Source organism: Mugil cephalus, chromosome 14 (assembly GCF_022458985.1).
Source record: "Mugil cephalus isolate CIBA_MC_2020 chromosome 14, CIBA_Mcephalus_1.1, whole genome shotgun sequence".
Classification (NCBI taxonomy): Eukaryota; Metazoa; Chordata; class Actinopteri; order Mugiliformes; family Mugilidae; genus Mugil; species Mugil cephalus.
Genome location: NC_061783.1, coordinates 21,452,815 through 21,464,984, shown reverse-complemented (window position 1 = coordinate 21,464,984; position 12,170 = coordinate 21,452,815). Strand labels below are relative to the sequence as shown.

Genomic DNA, 12,170 nt, shown 5'->3' with positions numbered 1-12,170 from the left:
TGACATGACTGTGTTTAAACCGAAACCTGCTGACTGGATTTGTGGCTGTCCCAACCAAAAAGTGGAAATAGAATCAAGTCAAAACGTTTCTCAGAAGTGAACCAAGCTCAGATGATTGGTTCAGCATTTAAACATATCCATTAGGATCTCCATACATTAAAGTTCAATCAATACACTGAGCTGCAAGAGAACAAGTCACTGCTGTGAGAGTTCAGGTGAGCTCACATTTAAACATCATCATAATCAGGTGTGAACAGTCCGTGATACTGATAAAGCTGCTTGCATAGATTGAAAATTATATTTTATTCTCAGGGAGGTGACGACTCGTGAAACAGTTACAAAGCTCCAGTCTCCAGAGAGATGAACATAATGTGGCTGAAGAAAAGCATCTTCTCAACTATGACATCAAAACATTATAGAGCAGAAAATGATGCTGAGTTTGGTTTGACAGACTGACGAGTTTTGAATCTACTCTATCAGGTTTCTGGATCCAGTCTCTCAGAGAGCTCAGAGCTTCTTCACTATCTGTAAGGTCAGAAACAAACAGAGTTAAAGGTCAACTCATAGTCTGGAGAAATCATCAACAGTTTGTTAGATCAGATGAAACAGAATAAAATAAGTTTTACTTACCAGGTGGACAGCGTTGGTCTGAAATGAAAAGTAAAGACAGGTCATTTCACTTCCAGTTGTTAATGTCAGAATATCTTTCATCATCTTATCTCCAGTGAATATGATCCTCTTCTACTCACTCAACCTGAAGAATAAATCCACTCTGCTCTTCTGTTTAGTTCTCATTTTGTTTCTTTCTTCATCATTTCACTCCCTCATCATCATAGTATAGTCATGTTCTCCTGACTTCTCCTGACTCTGAGACTTACTCAGCTTTAACTGCTGGATGCTTCAAACTGTAGGATTCAACTCAAAGACTAAATCAAAGAAGCTCATCTTGGCTCTCATCCAGACCGTTTACATGTATGTAATGCTTAATGAAATTCGAGTGGAATCAACTAACTCTTGTAGTGATTCTACGTACCTGTTCTCAACAGAGAGCTCTTCCCATAGTGTAAATACATCTTCATCCACTCAGGCCAAATTTGAGTGACAAACTGTTGGTTGAATTTTATTCTAGTTCTCTCTGTATCCCATTTTAGTTTGGTGGAGACGACCTGAGGTTTTGGAGTGATCCATGTTAACGTGTTCATATCCAGAGCAATGAAGTCTTCTCCATCATAAGCATACTGCGTGAAGCCCAGCTTTTAAATCAACATCGGATTCATCAGTGTGAACATGGTTTTATACTGGAATAGCAGCCATATTGTAGTTATAATGGAAGTCAATGGCTCATTTTTGGCCACGAAGGTGTCCAGAGGGAGTATCTGACACTACATAAAAACACTAATGCAATCAAATCAATTTTATTGCTAATCTTTGACATATCCAAGACTCTGAGTCCCATCCACCTACTGTTTATTTTATGGAAAATAATTCAGTTTTTTGTTGTCTTTTGTAAAAAAAAAAAAAAAAAGAAAGAAAGAAAGAAAGAAAGAAAGAAAGAAAGAAAGAAAAAGAAAGAAAGAAAGAAAGAAAGAAAGAAAGAAAGAAAAGAACGTTTAAAAAGTATTTTCAGACCGACATTTAAAGGGTTAAAATCCTGAAAACTCTTAAAAGTTCCGTAGTTTGGTGCTCATTTATCTTCAGCCTAAATCTTTATCAAATGTCATATAATAGTCTTATAATTGTATGTAACAGCATGAGTGCTGTTGAAATGACTATGACTAAATATTCTATTGAAGTCCACCATCTAGTGTTCAGTCTGGATGTGTTTGTTTGATTCACCGTGAAAGTTTTGTGAAATGATTCAGTAAACTTCCACTAGAGGGCGACAAACCCCGTAAACTGATCACGGAGGTTAAACTCACTGTCAGAATATTTTTTTTAATGTTTGGCTGTTCTTTTATTAACTGGGATTAAAATAACCTGGAAACAAAGAGATTCTGATCAGCACCATTATAAAAAAAATGACTAAGTTCTGCTGAACACTTAAAAAAATTATAAGAAAAAAAATATTAAGAAATTCACTGTTGGTAATGATGCTGCACTGTTGCAGTGTTTGACAGTGAAGAATCTTGAGAAAGAAAAAGAAATATTAAACAATTCATTACCACAAATGTGGTAGGTTTCTGTTAAAAGGAAACAAGAAAAGTAAAGATAAAGATGAAGAATGTGAATGAGATCTTAATGGTTGATGAAAAGTGACAGTAAAGAAGCAACAAAAGCCACGTTTTCATCTTGTTCTGTTTCTATAAAGACTTTAGACTAAGTCACCAGCTGGTTGGACTGATATGAATGTGTTGAACTTAAACCTGATGACTGGATTTGTGCTGACTGTAAAAGTGGAAATGAAATCAAGTCAAACTGTTTTGTCACAAGTGACAGAGGATTAAAGAAACATCTTTGAAATTTCATTTCCTCATCCACACAGACCTTACAGATAGAATATTACAAATTAATATAATAACTAAATGCAAAATAATTTCAAGCGAGAACCACCACTGGATGTATGCGATGTTTGGTTCTGTCCACCAGAGGGCGACAACAACAACAGCAAACTGATCACAAAGAAAGAGAAAAAAAGTCTTGGTTTCCTTGTTATAAATGAAAATAGGAACATTACAGAAAATTATATGCTTTACAAATACTTTGTGCATAAACTTGAAAATAAAAAATATTAGAATTTGGTAACAGATGGAAGGTACAGAATAAAAATGACAACAAACTTTGCTGAACAACAGACAAAAAAAAGAAAACACAACATATGTGAGAAATCAGTGAGAAATTATTTACAATTAAAGCAAACAAGCTAAATATAATCTTAAGAAACACAATAAATAATTCAGGGTTTAAAGCTACTATGTGACTTGCTATGTGGTTTTCCCCTCGATCTCAAGAGTTTATTACAAGATAGGGACTCTTTAACTTCTCTCAAAAAGAAGAGAACAAAAGATATGACATGATCATATCACACACAAAGATTACATTAACTTATTTGTCTCTATCTTGTATCTTCACTTAATCTCCAGGGACAAAACTACATTCACTGGCTCAGTTGACTGAACAAACACTTTTATATGAATGTGATTTCCTGCTCAGTAATTAAACCACCATCACTACCTGGTTCCACTAGACTTCATCTGATCTGGTCTCTAACTGTAAACTCCCTTGGTTGATGATATGATCCAGTATCAAGTGTTTAAGTTATAGTCAACTCGAAAATACAAACAAATCTATTCAACAACTTTGACATCAATTTAGTAATAAAGAAACTCATTTTATTTGTTAGTCAGGTTTCTGGATCCAGTCTCTCAGAGAGTTCTGTAAGGTCTGAAACCAAACAGAGTAAAAGAGTCACTCTTAGTAAATGAAGGAAAAGGTCTGGAGAAATCACAAACGGTTGAGGAGATCATTTGAAACGGAATTAATTGATCTTGATAAAAATCATTGAAATCTTTTTCTGTTTCTATAAAGACTTTAGACCTAGTCACCAGCTGGTTGGACTGATGTGAATGTGTTTAACTGAAACCTGCTGACTGGATTTGTGGTGGCTGTGCCAACCAAAAGTGGAAATAGAATCAAATCAAAAACATTTTGGTTTCTCAAAAGTAAACATGTGACAGAGGAATGAAAAAGCATATTTGAAATTCCACTTACTCATCCACACAGACCTTATAGAGAGAATATTACATCATCAAGAAAACTAGTGAAGTGTTTAAGTTATGGTGAACTTTAAAATAGAACAAATCTATTCAACAACTTTGAATCAATTTAGTAAAGATGATCCCATATAAAGAAACTCATGGTGTTTGTCAGTCAGGTTTCTGGATCCAGTCTCTCAGAGAGCTCAGAGCTGACTTCACTATCTGTAAGGTCAGAAACAAACAGAGTTAAAGGTCAACTCATAGTCTGGAGAAATCATCAACAGTTTGTTAGATCAGATGAAACAGAATAAAATAAGTTTTACTTACCAGGTGGAGCCTTTTGGTCTGAAATGAAAAGTAAAGACAGGTCATTTCAGTTCCAGTTGTTAATGTCAGAATATCTTTCATCATCTTATCTCCAGTGAATATGATCCTCTTCTACTCACTCAACCTGAAGAATAAATCCACTCTGCTCTTCTGTTTAGTTCTCACTTTGTTTCTTTCTTCATCACTTCTCTCCCTCATCATCATAGTATAGTCATGTTCTCCTGACTTCTCCTGACTCTGAGACTTACTCAGCTTTAACTGCTGGATGCTTCAAACTGCAGGATTCAACTCAAAGACTAAATCAAAGTAGCTCACCTTGTTTCTTTCTATGAACCATGAATCCAGCAGCTGCTGCAAAGACGACGACAACAACAATCACTGCAGAGATGATGGTGATGTTGGTGGTCATGTTACTGGGCTTCACTGTTGAATAAAGAACAAACTAAAGATCAAGAAAAGTCCAGATAAAGATGGTTAAAAGAGAGGTACATTCCAGTTCATTTACTTTCCGTCTGTATAAAACCTCAGTGTCCAATGGCACTCTGTTTAGATAAATTACCAACTAACCTGCAGGACGAGACCTTAAATATCCAACTAACCACATTCATGTCCTCTTACCCCAGTTGGTTCTGATCTGTGTTTCATCCAGTTCGGTGATGATGTCGTCCTCCACACCAGAGAGATGAAACACACAGTCGTACCTCCTCCAGTCTTCAGGTGAGACTGATGAAATGTCCAGGTCAACATTCATCTGGAAGGATCCATCATGGTTGGGGAGGATCTCTCCATGTTCCACTCCTTCATGAATCTCCTCTCCATCTTTCCTCCAGAACATCGTGGCTCTGTCAGGGTAGAAACCTGTAGCGTGGCAGCTGACTGGAGAGGAGGGAGTCTTCTGGAGGAGGGACACTGAGGGGACGTCTGGAGGGAGAGAAATAGAGGAGGAAGTAGAGAAAGATGATAAAGAACAAAAAGGGAAGAAATGAAATCAAGACAAGATAGAAAATCAAAGTCAAAATAAATAAATACTAAGAATCTATAGTCAGCTACTGTAGCAGCTCTGTCAGTCTGAATTCAAACACATTCCGTCTTTATGTCACCATGTACATGTCAACATGTCAAAAAGTTAAATGCTGTCTTCTTTCTTCCTATTTGCATGATGGTCTTTGTGGATTAACTCAAAGAAAAAAGACACGTGAGCCTAATCTGGTCATTAAATTTTGACCTTTTGACCTGAAGATGGAGCTAAATGAAAAGTCAGGGACTCAGTTCATCTTCTGTGGACCATGAATATGTACCACATTTCATAGACTACCACCAACTGTTGGTGCAGGTATTTTAATCTTAATAAAACATGTAAATCTGCCTGTGATGTTAAAGAAAACAAGTCCAGAGGCCACAAATAACAACCAGAGAGAAGTTAATGTAAGACTGATGAGATGCTATACACAAGAAATACTGTGTTCACTGAGCTACATGAGGTCACATGACTTTACCTTTCCTCATCAGAGTGGTGTTCCCATACTCCACATACGTCTTCAGCCATTTAGGAAAAATCTGGGTGATCAGCCACACATTGTATTTCATTCTAGATGTCTCAGTATCCCATTTCAGTTTGGTGGAGACAGCCTGTGGTTTTGGAGCGATCCATGTCTCTGTCTTCAGATCAAATGTAATGAAGTCTTCTCCGTTGTATCCGTACTGCCAGAAGGCAGTAACCTGTCCAGTCTCATCGTCCCATTCACAGCCTTGCATTAGCTGTAAGATGTGGACACCTGAGAGACAAACAGACACCAGAGACTTCAATTAACAATCAGGTACAAATATCTAATGATGATTTTTAAACATTATTCAACGTGCATTGTGCTACACCAATACTCATTTGAATAATGTTTTTACAAACTTTACACAGCTGTTGTTCCATGTGTTACGTCCCCTGCTGGCCGCTTGGGATAATTAACCAATGGAATATCGACAGTGTTTTCTTCCAAGGTGATCAGCTGATCCACCTGGACAATTACTGATCGTGAGCACCTGGGCCCAGTGCATGGAAGGAGATAAATGCCACTGCTGACTGATGCCTTGCTCTCCTCTATCTTGCCTTTCACAACTTGTTTCGTCGCTGTTTGGTTCGGTGGCTCTCTCGCAAGCGCTCATATCTTTTGTTTGTCCTTTTGTTTACTTTATCTCTACAACACCACACACTTCATATTCCACACACACACATACACATTACTGATTATACAGACTAACACATCTCATACTTGTATTTTGTTCTTTTGTGTTTCTTTATTTAAATAAACATATTTTTGCATTTAAGTTGACACTGCAACTTTCCGTATTTGTCATTGCCTTTGAGCCAGGTCATGACACGCTACAAGAAAAATCCATTTCAGTCCATTTCAGTGTCACTGTCTCTGCAGCTCAAGCTTATTGTGCCCTGACAAAACTGTTCAGTTCTCTGATGACTACTTTTTTTTAAACTATTAATAAAAACTTAAATGAATCCAGTTAGTTTGATATATCCCCCAGCTCTTTCTATACTCATAGAATCTGGGGTTACAGCCTGTAACCAACATCCTCTCTATCACTCAGGCTCCAGATTCCAAGGACGAAAAACCGTTGTCATATAACTTTTTCAAGATTCATGTAAATGTAACAAACTTTAATATGTAAGACCAACACTTAGAACAATTACATCAATATTTTTTGTCATGGATAAGGAGTGGCAATAAAACACCATAATGAAGAGCAAAGTAATAAAGACAAACTAATGAGCCAGTTCTGTTTGGACATGTAGTCCATAATAAATAATGATCTGCGGTCAGAACATACTGTACCTTCACTTTGATTGTGGCGTTCCTTCAAACTGGAAATCCAGGACTGGAACAGACAAGGACACCTTGAAAAACACCACCCCTTGTAGAACTTCATCTGTTCAGGATCGTTGTCAAAGAGTGTTTTCATCCAGTCCTGTTTCGGCTCTAAAGTCTTGTTGCTACGTTCACAGTAAATCCCCTGAATGTCATCAACCACTGTCAGAGAAAAATATTCTGGTAGGTTTGTGAGTCCAGCAGATGCAGTGATGTAATTTTTCAGGGTGTGTTTCACTGTGGGACAAACAAGGTTTATAATGTCAGTAAATAAATGAACACACTGAATTCTCTTAAAGTTGCAAAAATAAATTTTGAGGTTGCAGCAGAACTGTGACACAGTTATAGAATCACACTTATAGAATGACCTGAAAGGATGATGAAGGATAGAAAAGTGAACTGATGATGAAACATGAATGAACAGAAATAAACAGAATCAAAGTTTTCATCTTGTTCTTATTTTGGTAAAGACGTACGACTACAGCACCAGAAGGTTGAACTGCTTAGAGTGTGTTTGACTGAACTGAAAGTAAAACTTCTCTGCTCTTTGTTACGCTCCTTTACACCACTACTGGATACTGGATACTGACCTTAGCCACACATGAGAACACTGAATAAAAGGATCACTTTCCAGCTCTGGAAGTTCTCCATGTCTCACCTGTTGCTGTTGTCTTTTCTCTTTAAGTTAAATAAACCTTTTTTTGTAACTCTGTCATGTGTCCCCAGTTTATGTTACAGCCCTCTTTTGAACTTTCTTTATTTGCACGTGAAGATAAAACAAATATAAAAAGTCATGTAAGTCAGAGGAGCCATGAGTCCATAATAAATATTGAATCCATTGTGACTATTAATTGGAGCTGTTTTCAGGGCTAAAATTAAATCTCTCTCTTCGTTTGTCAGTTTCATGGAGATTTCATTGCCTTAAAAATGAACAGTGGGATTTCATCCAATATAAGACTCTTCAGGTGTGACAGGCACCTGTGACATGTGTGTTCATGTGTGACTCTGGGACAACACTTTTACCAGTGCAACAGTTGGTAAAATAATTTAAAGTATCTAATCTAATCTAATCTAATCTAATCTAATCTAATCTAATCTAATCTAATCTAATCTAATCTAATCTAATCTGATCTAAGATAATCTAATCTAATCTAATAAAACAATAATTATTTGTTATTTACATCTTTAATTGCAGAGCTGCATCTTCAATAAAAGAGTTCAAATTGGTAGAAGACCATTTAGATTTCTGGATGTGAAATATATCAAGTGTCTGTCCACGTCTCATTGACAACAGTCTCATTTAAATCTTTGTCTAATGTCAAATAATAATCTTATAATTGTATGTGGAGCAGTTGTAACCTTTTAAAATCAGTCATGTTAAAAATCTGTTGAAGTCCTCCATCTAGTGTTCAGCCTGGATGCGTTTGTTTGATTCACTGTGAAAGTTGTGATTCAGTGAACTTCCACTAGAGGACGACAAACCCCGTAAACTGATCACAGAGGTTAAACTCACTGTCAGAATATATTTTTAATGTTTGGCTGTTCTTTTATTTACTGGGATTAAACTAACCTGGAAACAAAGATATTCTAAGTTCTGCTGAACCCTTAAAAAAATATTCAAATAATATATATAGTAACAACTTGGAAGTCCAAAAAGCATTTAAAAAACGACAACTGGCCTTCGAGAGGTTTCAAGTAGCTTTGATAAAGATTAAGAATAAATCCACTCTGCTCTTCTGTTTAGTTCTCACTTTTTTTGGTTCTTCATCACTTCTCTCCCTCATCATCATAGTATAGTCATGTTCTCCTGACTTCTCCTGACTCTGAGACTTACTCAGCTTTTACTGCTGAATGTAATTAAAGTATTCAGAGCCCGCACACATGAACCAGCATGTTCAGAAAGTTTTTTTTTTTGTTTGTCTGTTTTATTTTATTTATTGTAGTTTGCTTTTGTGAAGTCGAGTGCGCTCCATGGACCAAGAAATGAATTAATTAATGCTGCATTGTTACAGAGTATTTGACAATAAAGAGTCTTGAATCTTGAGAAAGAAAAGGGAACATAAAACATCATCACAAATATGAAAAAGAAAAGAAAAGAAAAGTTAATGAAGAATGTGAATGAGATCTTACCTGTTAATGAAACACGACAGAAGAGAAGCAACAAAAGCAAAGTTTTCATCTTGTTCTGTTTCTATGAAGACTTTAGACCAAGTCACCAGCTGCTTGGACTGGTACGAATGTGTTTAACTGAAACATGTTTGCTGAATTCATAGTGGTTGTCCTAACCAAGAAGAGTTGTTTCTCACAAGGTAACATGTGACAGTTAAAAAAAGGATCTTTCAAATTTCACTTCCTCACGCACAATGGTAATGTAGAATTCAAGCAGTTGTTTGTCTGTCAGGTAAAAATGTGTCAGCTCAAACTTCATTAACTGTAGGAACTAAAACAGTTCAGATGATTGTTCATCTACTGTATCATTTAAACATTCATTAGGATCTTCATACAAATTAAAGTTCAGTCAATACACTGAGCTGTAACTGCTGTGAGAGGAAAAGAACAGAGAGAGGCAAAACAAGATCACTATCAATGTGAATTTATTTATAAAACACATTTAAAAACAACAAATTGTGACCCAAGTGTTGTAAGGTGTAGTCAAGCCATGTAAAAAATAGTCAACGCACAAAAAAAGATGTTAAAAAAAAAATAAATTACATTAAAACACAATAAAAAATAGCTGCCCTCAAATTTAATACGAATGTATAAAAACAGTTACAAGAACGGGTTTAATAACAGGCAGTGTCTGGGCCACCTAAGACGTAAAGGTAAAGTGTTCCAGAGAGAGGAGGCTGCACCTGAGGAAGAACCATCTCCTAAGAGACTTGAGTTTAGGATAAAAGCCTCCGCTGGAAGAATCATTTTCTCCAGTTTAAAATCACTGATTATAATCACACGTAGGTTTGTAACGGAGGGTTTGACATATAAGAGGAGCCTCACAGGCATCACTAGGTCCAAACATCATGACCTCAGTTATACTTTGGTTGAAATGTAAGAAATTAAGGCTATGCGATCAATAATGTCCAGTCTAGGATGGTTTTAGGGAATTAAAATCATTTCGTTTGAAGGTCAGGCAGAGTTGTGTATCATCTTTAAAAAAAATGTAATGAGATGGCGTACTTCCTGAGGATGTAGCCTAAGAGGAGCATGTACAGGGAAAATAAAATCGGCCCAAGAATAGAACCCTGGGGGACTCCACAAGGAAGGGACGCAGAGGTAGAAACTGCATCATCAAGGTGCTGCTGTGGTCTACAGTGTCAAAAGCAGAGTCACCTGACTCAGAAACTAATAAATAAAGATCATTAAAAACCTTTAGAAGAGCAGCTTTGGTGCTTTGAAGAAAATAGACTGAAGAAAAATCAGAATTAAACATTTTTAGGAAAGATTGTAAACAACGTTGAGACAATCACAATTTGGAGGTGTTAAGTGCAGCATTCATAGTGTTAAAATAGAATTCTTAAGATTAAATGTTTCTTGTATTTCTACAAATTTTCCTTTGCATATTTTTTTTCCACCTGTGCTCTTTTGTTCATAAAAAAAGGGCAGAGAAGCGTGTGGCACCAAAGGGGTTAAATCTATGACAACAACAAGCAGTAGTGCACGGTTTAAAAATCTGACAGGGATAAATAAAACTCAAATAAAGCTGAACTTTGTGAACTCCTGTGTGGAACCTGACAGACTGTAACAGATTAAAAGATTCAATGAGGTTTAAAAAGTCCTTAACCAATGGCTTAGTAGTACAACGGACATGAATATTAGTAAAATGAATTAAAAATGAATTTCACTGAGTTGGAGCTGATGTAGACATCAGTGATGTGATCTTCTATGAGGACCAGTGTGAGTCTTCTCCTTTGCCTGCAGCCTCTCTCCCTCTGTCTCTGTCTTCTTTGTGGGCGTCATTGCTGGACTGGAGTCAGGGGTTTGTTGGAGCCACAGCAGAGCAGCTGGAGACGTGAAGTACTCTGCTCTGACATCCACTTCCTGTGGTCAGTAACGTTTCAGCCGTCAGCATCTACATTTACACAGACACAACTTTGAGGACAAACATTCACTTGCTGTCTGATAAATCCCAAGAACTGACAGATGGTTTGGTAACAATATAATTAATGTTATTGGCTTCAAATGTGGAAGAAACTACCACTAAACAGGGTCTGAGAGGAGGTCATGTATCCTGGATGTGTTCTCATCTGTATTTAGTGCTGGACATTGGATCAAGCATCATTCCCACCTCAGGCACCTCGGTGGCACAAACTGTGAGGTCAGAAACTGAGTAAATAGTCAACTAACAGTAAATAAAAGACATCAACAGTTTGTTAGATGAGATGAAACAGAATAAAATAAGTTTTACTTACCAGGTGGAGCCTTTTGGTCTGAAATGAAAAGTAAAGACAGGTCATTTCACTTCCAGTTGTTAATGTCAGAATATCTTTCATCATCTTATCTCCAGTGAATATGATCCTCTTCTACTCACTCAACCTGAAGAATAAATCCACTCTGCTCTTCTGTTTAGTTCTCACTTTGTTTCTTTCTTCATCACTTCTCTCCCTCATCATCATAGTATAGTCATGTTCTCCTGACTTCTCCTGACTCTGAGACTTACTCAGCTTTTACTGCTGGATGGTTCAAACTGTAGGATTCAACTCAAAGACTAAATCAAAGTAGCTCACCTTGTTTCTTTCTATGAACCATGGATCCAGCAGCTGCTGCAAAGACGACGACAACAACAACCACTGCAGAGAAGATGGTAAACAGAAACCTGCTGACTGGATCCAGGTTTGTTGTGCCAACATAAGTGGACATAGAATCAAGTCAAACAGGTTTTATGTGAATATTAAAAATGTCCTTCATACTTATACTTTTTTCATCCACAAAGGCCGCACTGAGATAATATTACAGAGTAATCATTAATAAATCTACTGCTGAGCTGTTCTTTCATAAACTAATGAAGTGTTTTTTAACTAAAGTTATTCTCAGTGTTCTGAGTTGTTCATGTAAGAAACTGCATCATGTTCAATGTGTATAATTGTTTGTGTTACCTGAGCTGCTATGTTTTGGACTTTAGCATCGGACAAGTAGAGACAGACGTCTTTAGATGAAGCAGCAGAGACACAGACACATGACAGGATGCAGAGACACATTTATACTTAATGATTTACTTGTAAAGATTATAGTTACTTTTACATATAAACAGTTGAGGGCGGCACAGAGGCTCGGAGAAGGT

At 36.8% G+C, this 12,170-nt stretch overlaps 2 protein-coding genes across 2 annotated transcripts in view; both read right to left on the bottom strand.

Annotated features, from left to right (window-relative positions):
• Positions 1-3,400: 3,400 nt before the first annotated feature.
• LOC125019711 (major histocompatibility complex class I-related gene protein-like) lies at positions 3,401-9,134 on the bottom strand. Its single transcript, XM_047604675.1, has 7 exons — positions 9,026-9,134; positions 6,863-7,132; positions 5,519-5,797; positions 4,641-4,943; positions 4,338-4,445; positions 4,023-4,040; positions 3,401-3,917 (listed from the first exon to the last, which is right to left on the bottom strand). The coding sequence occupies exons 1-7, from the start codon at positions 9,072-9,074 to the stop codon at positions 3,868-3,870; spliced, it is 1,077 nt and encodes a 358-aa protein (XP_047460631.1). The 5' UTR covers positions 9,075-9,134; the 3' UTR covers positions 3,401-3,867.
• Positions 9,135-10,407: 1,273 nt separating this feature from the next.
• The window catches only part of LOC125019714 (major histocompatibility complex class I-related gene protein-like), a 118,646-nt gene continuing 116,883 nt past the window's right edge, over positions 10,408-12,170 (bottom strand). The window contains exon 8 of the mRNA XM_047604680.1: positions 10,408-10,961. The gene's annotated coding sequence lies outside the window, so the exon portion shown is untranslated. The remainder of the gene's footprint in view (positions 10,962-12,170) is intronic.